Source organism: Pteropus vampyrus, unplaced genomic scaffold (assembly GCF_000151845.1).
Source record: "Pteropus vampyrus isolate Shadow unplaced genomic scaffold, Pvam_2.0 Scaffold6, whole genome shotgun sequence".
Lineage (NCBI taxonomy): Eukaryota > Metazoa > Chordata > Mammalia > Chiroptera > Pteropodidae > Pteropus > Pteropus vampyrus.
In genome coordinates, this window is record NW_011888787.1 from 9,008,246 (window position 1) to 9,014,433 (window position 6,188).

General features: G+C 34.2%; 1 protein-coding gene across 1 annotated transcript in view; it reads right to left on the reverse strand.

Moving 5' to 3' along the window:
• Positions 1-1,287: 1,287 nt before the first annotated feature.
• The window catches only part of STXBP3 (syntaxin binding protein 3), a 47,910-nt gene continuing 43,009 nt past the window's right edge, over positions 1,288-6,188 (reverse strand). The window contains exons 18-19 of the mRNA XM_011368069.2: positions 3,409-3,557; positions 1,288-2,414 (exon numbers count right to left, since the gene is read on the reverse strand). Of these exons, the coding sequence (XP_011366371.1) occupies positions 2,320-2,414; positions 3,409-3,557 (244 nt within the window). The 3' untranslated portion in view covers positions 1,288-2,319. The remainder of the gene's footprint in view (positions 2,415-3,408; positions 3,558-6,188) is intronic.

Genomic DNA, 6,188 nt, shown 5'->3' on the forward strand with positions numbered 1-6,188 from the left:
AAGAAATAAAAAAATCTGGTACAATATCTGGCTGTTTAGACAGAAATAAAGCTGGATTCCTGTTAAACACTGTATCAGTCAGGGTTCACAGTAGGAACAGAAACTCCTCTAGATACTTCAAGCAGAAAGAGATTTCACACAGAGAATTAGGTCCTTAAAAATCTTCAGAAAATCTGTAAGGGCAGAAACTGGAGATCACCATGCTTTTTAAAACCAAGGTCATATCATCATCTGTGATCCAGGGCACAGGAAGCTAGTGATGCTGCTGCCATGAGCACTGCCTCACACCCATGAAGCAGCAGACAGATACTGAAATGTGGAGCCTGGCTGCTTACCTGTCCACTGGCATAGGCAGGAGCTTACCTGTCCACTGGCATAGCCATAGTATATGCCCTCTGCCTCTTACCTCTCAAATCTTCACCAAATTATTGGAAGAATTTAACCTATTCAGAACCATATTTACCTCTGAGTCTGCAAAGCTTCATTTTTAGCCTTCCATCCCCTGTGGTATGGGATGGGAGGCATGGGACATAATGCTAAGTGCCAAGAGACAATATCTAGCATACATTCATTCTCACACTAAAATCAATTCCAGATGAATGAGTTACCTGCAAAAAAATAAAATGAAACTATCACAATGTTCTAAAAGAAACAATGGGTGAACTAGTAATCTTGGGTGCAAAAGGTATTTCTAAGTATAACACAAAATTCAGAAACCACAAAGGAAAAGTGATGGGTTTATCTATATAAAAATTAAAAATGTGTATCTGTTACAGTATTTTAAACACACAAATACTTTGACCAACTATGTCGTTGCTAGAAATTTATATTATAGAAATATTTGTGTAAGTTTGCAAACGTACCCAAACAATGCGCCATTATTTGTAAGAGCAAAACTCTGAAGACGAGTGATATATAAAATTGTGGTCCATCATATAACAGAACATTATGAGGCCAGGTAAAAGGACGAGTTTGAAATAAAGATGTCCCCTTTCCATAACACATGTGCATACATATCCTTACACAGTCATGCGCGGCGTAATGACACTTTGGTCAACAATGGACCGCATGTATGACGATAGTCCATAAGACTATAATGGAGTTGAAAAATTATTACCTAGTGACATCATAGCCGTCATAATGTCATAACGCAAGACATTATTCACATGTTTATGGGATGCTGGTATCAACAAACCTACTGTATAGCCAGCCATATAAAACTACATAGCAAATATAATTATGTACATTACGTAATACTTGATAGTGGTAATAAATGACTGTTACCAGTTTATGTATTTACTACATTATACTTTTTATTGTTATTTCAGAGCATACTCTTTCTACTTATAAAAAAAGTTTCCTGTAAAGCAGTGCCCATGTTACACTAGGAGTAGCCTCATGTTTACTTGTTTACTGTCTCTTGTGCTGGATTTAATCTTGTGTTGTTTTGTACAGTAACAGGCTGTACAGGTTTATAGCCTCAGAGCAACAGGCTATTCCAACAGCCTAGGTGTGCGGTAGGCTGTTCCAACTAGGTTTGTGCTAAGTGCACTCACTGATGTCCGCACAAGGACAAAATTGCCTACCGATGCATTTCTCAGAGCATACCACTGTTGCTAAAGTGACATATGACCATATTATCCAACCTTATACATACATTACATTATTCTTTTAAAAGCCAACAGGGGTTATCTTAACAAAGATAATTTTTTAATTATATATTTATTTTCTCTTAGAATGTTCACAATTATTTTTGGTTTTCCAATTTAAACATACATTATTTCAAAATTATATAAAATTGTGTTCTTTAGAAGTGTCTAGCAAGATAGTATGTACTGCGAAATCATTCTATTTCTTTAATGACTCAGTTATTTTACATATAAAAGAAATTATGAATTTCAGTAGAAAGAAAGACTGCACTATCACATATACACATTTACAGTTATCACTTTTATAACCTTTCATTTAAAATCATTCTTTCCCCAAAAAACTTACTTCAGCGTAAGACAGATAAGTATCTGATAGAGGTAACTATGAAAAATTACCCACAACTCTAATATATTCTGTTCCAAGGATAAAAAAATTTCCTTTTAGAAAGCATTTTAACATTTCTTATTATCTACAAAGCATTACAATATTTAAATTATTAAAAGCGGCAAATCCAATTATAGGTAATCGTCAATAGCCCTTTAAGAAATTTATTTGAAAAGTCATTATTCCACAAAATATTTACAATGTTTAAATTACATGATAGCAACACTGTCTTCATCTATTTTAGTTGAACATATTAATAAGAATCTCCAAACCAAAACACGAAGGCTATTCATCCTTAATAAAGGAGATTTTATCCTTGGATTTATTCAGCATCTTTATATCATCCAACAGCTTTTTAGGTGTTAAAATATGTGTAGAACCTGGTAGGGAATGGGAAAAAGATAAATTTTCAGAGGCCAGCAGTTAAATAGATATTCTTTGGCTATCTGCATAACTATATTGTACTGTCCTTCAAATATGAGAAGTGTAGTAACTTGGGGCAATTTAATGAAATTTCTATAGGACATTGTCCTAAAATCCACCTATAATATTTCAGTCCTTTCTCTTCACTGAGCATGCTCAGTAAACCTTCAGAAACTCTGCCCACTCCTAGTGCTTTTTCTACTTTGTGCTACATATTGATATACTGAAGAGCAAAACTGGAGATTATTCTACCCTTGTGACAGAACTGTCGCTGTTTAACCATTAAGCAGTGCTTCAAATTGAGGTTTGGGTCAGGAGAATTTATATATCAGTGGCTTTGACTGAAATTCTTAAAACTTAAGTCCGTACAGGCCTTGCCAATATCAGGTCCACAGCCACAAAACAATTACAAATATTTTTGTACTAAATTATCTCAAAAATTATTTAACGATTAGAGTAAGAAAAGTACAGAACATAATATTTTAAAGGAAATATTTGATATTTAAAGAATATAATATTTTGAAGCTCATTCCCTCAAAGGCAGGATATTTTTTAAAAAATTATCAAAAAGGTCGACCAGATACCAGAGAGTAGAGAGTGAAGGGAAGGTGGAGGCAGATGGGGTAAAGGGAGTCAAATATGTGGTGACAGCAAGAAATCTAACTATGGGAGGTGAACACACAGTGTAAATATATATATGCCTTACTGTTAAAAAGTACAGCTGAAATTTCTTGGATTTCGTTAACCAATGTACCATAAAAAAAAAAAATAAAAAAAAAGGTCGACCAGGAAAAAATTCTAGTAGTACATCAGCTAAAACATATTATGACTTAAAGCTTTTTGCATTCAATAATTTAGTTCTAAAAATAAAATACAAGACAAAGTTTTACATATATATTTCTGCATTTAGAGTTTGTTTAAAAAGGTAGGAGACAGGAAAGCAAGTCTTACCAATGATAACCTCACAGGATTTATGTGCCTGAGAAACTTCATAAGCACAACGCATTTCAGAGTATGTAATTCCTCCAATTACAAAAACAATCAGCTTTGACCCATTCTTTCGGTCCTCTAAATAATTAGCTCTGGGTTTTTGGCGGGCACTAAAAAATAAAATAATGCAAATGTGTTAAAAACATTTCCAAAGCCATGCTGCTTATAGACTTTTAAAAAAGCCTAATTCAAGCCAACTCAAATTTGGCACCAATTACACTGATTTTACAGAAATGACTTAATACTGTATGATTGGGCACCGAGAATTAGGCAGGGCGGCCCCGCCTTCAAGTTTAATTTTGATCTGATAGTTTGGACAAATCACTCATAATCTAGCTCAGCATTTTTACCTACATAATAGAGCTAATACTCTCTTATTTATTTCATGTGAAAAAATAATATACTTGAAAAGTCTGACTTCCTGAAGTTAAAAAAATGAGGAGAGTAGCACAGAAACAACAGGGTTTTAGAGACATGGGGGACAGGGGTTGCAGGTACTGATTTGGAGCTGATGTGGTACTGGGACGTCCCTTGCTGGAACTTGGGAAAGTATGATGACAGGAGATACTGAAGACAGATCTGCACTCTCATGTTCACTGCAGCATTAGGCACAATAACCAAGATATGGAAACAACCTAAATGTCTTTTGATGAACAAATGAATGAAGAAAATGTGGTGTGTGTATATAAAATGGAATATCATTCAGCCTTACAAAAAAAGGAAATTCTGCCACTTACAACAACATGGATGGACCTGGAGGATATTATGCTAAGTGAAATAAACTAGACTCAGAAAGACAAATACTACATGATCTCACTTATATGTGGAACCTAAAATAGTCAAACTCATAGAAACAGAGAATACAATGTGAGTTGCCAACAGCTGAGGGAGGGGGAAATGGTCAGAGGGCAAAGTTTCAGTTATACAAGATTAGTAACTTCTAGAGATCTAATGCATAGCATGGTGGCTATAGTTAACAAAACTGTATACTTGAAATCTGCTAAGAGAGAAGATTTAAAGTAAGCCTCACTGTAAAAAAAAGAAAGAAAATGGTAACTATGTGGAAGTGATATATTAATTAGCTTGTGGTGATCATTTCACAATGTATATATATCAGAACATCAAGTTGTATACTTTAAACATATGTTATTAAGTCAATTATACCTTAATAAAGCTGTTAAAAAAAGTTAGACCTGGGTTTCAACTCTGATTCTGCTTCTTTCTAGTTCAGTATGACTTTCAGCAAGTCACTTAGCCTCTCTCTAAACCTTAAGAGTTGTTCCTAGAATTAAATGAAATGACGTATAAAATATACTAAGTATGGAATCTGGTATCAGGAAAGCACTCAATAAATAGTAGCCATTATTTCTACCATTTCCTCCCCCAGACTGCTTTATACTTGCACTGTCCAATACAGTAGCCACTAGCTATATGAGGCTACTTAAATTTAAATGAAATGAAATGAAATAAAATTAAATTAAAAATTTAGTTCCTCAGTCACACTAGCCACATATTGGTATTCAGTAGTACACGTAGGATAGTGGCCATCACACTGGACAGTGCAGATACAGCACATTTCCTTCACTGAAAGAACGTTCTATTGGATAGCACTGATCTAGATCACAGGGCTTGCCACTACTGTCCCGCACCCCACTGGTCAAACTTGAGAGCTTTTATTTGAGAAGTACATAAATATTTTAAAATAAACATTTATGTACATCTATTAAACATATATATTAGTTTATAAATTATATACATGTACTAGTGTATATAAATAAAGCTTAATTCTCCCTCTTTTAGGTAAAAATAAGCACCCAATAGATCATCTTGCTACCTACTTTGGAAACCATGTTCTAGATGACCTCTAAGACCCTACAATGTAGGATACCACAATAAACTTTTAATAATGTTCTTAGTCTCGCCTAAAAAAAAAAAAAATAACACTAAAAAAAAGAAAAAGAACAAGGAAAAAATTCTGAGATGTTATAAATTAAAATACAGCAGGCCAGAGGGTGGAAGGAAGAGACAAAAAGTGGTTAATTGGTTAACAACTACAGTGCAAAACCAACAAAGGCTGCTCACACTCCTTAAATTATTAAGGAGTGTTAAATTATTAAATTAACTTCCAGGTGGCTATTTCTGAGATCATCTAAAGAGAATAAGCAGGCAGCAGTTGAATTCTAGGAGCCTCTGCTTCTCGTTTACACATGAGCTTTAGGGACTCTGCTATGGCCTCCGCTGTGCCCACCCCAGAACTAGCCCATTCCCTTGTCTATAGCTAATATAAGTCCTTTTAGAATGGCTTACATCTTTCTCCCCTCTACCTGATGTATAAAAAACAATTTACAAAACTCCAGGACAATGGACACATCTGTCTTTTCTACCTAGACATGCTACAGGTGGTTTAGACTCATGCCCCAAGACGGGTCTTTTTTTTGTTGTTAGCAATAGCCTAATAAACCCTTCCTTTTAAAAAGACTTTCAGCCATGGAAGTTAAAATTTTTGGTTAATGTAAATGACAAACAGAAAAATAAAAAATACAGAAAGAATAACAAAATAAGAAATAAAAAATTCTAAGCATATTTGAAAAAGAAACAAGTTGAATTTTTAAAATGTAAAGTTGCTGAACACAGACACTCAAAAAATAGCTTACTCAGCAGGTTAGACACAAATTTAAGAGAGAGCTAAATAACTGAAAACTAAGTCTGAAGAAAATTTTCCAGAATGAAACACAAAAGGT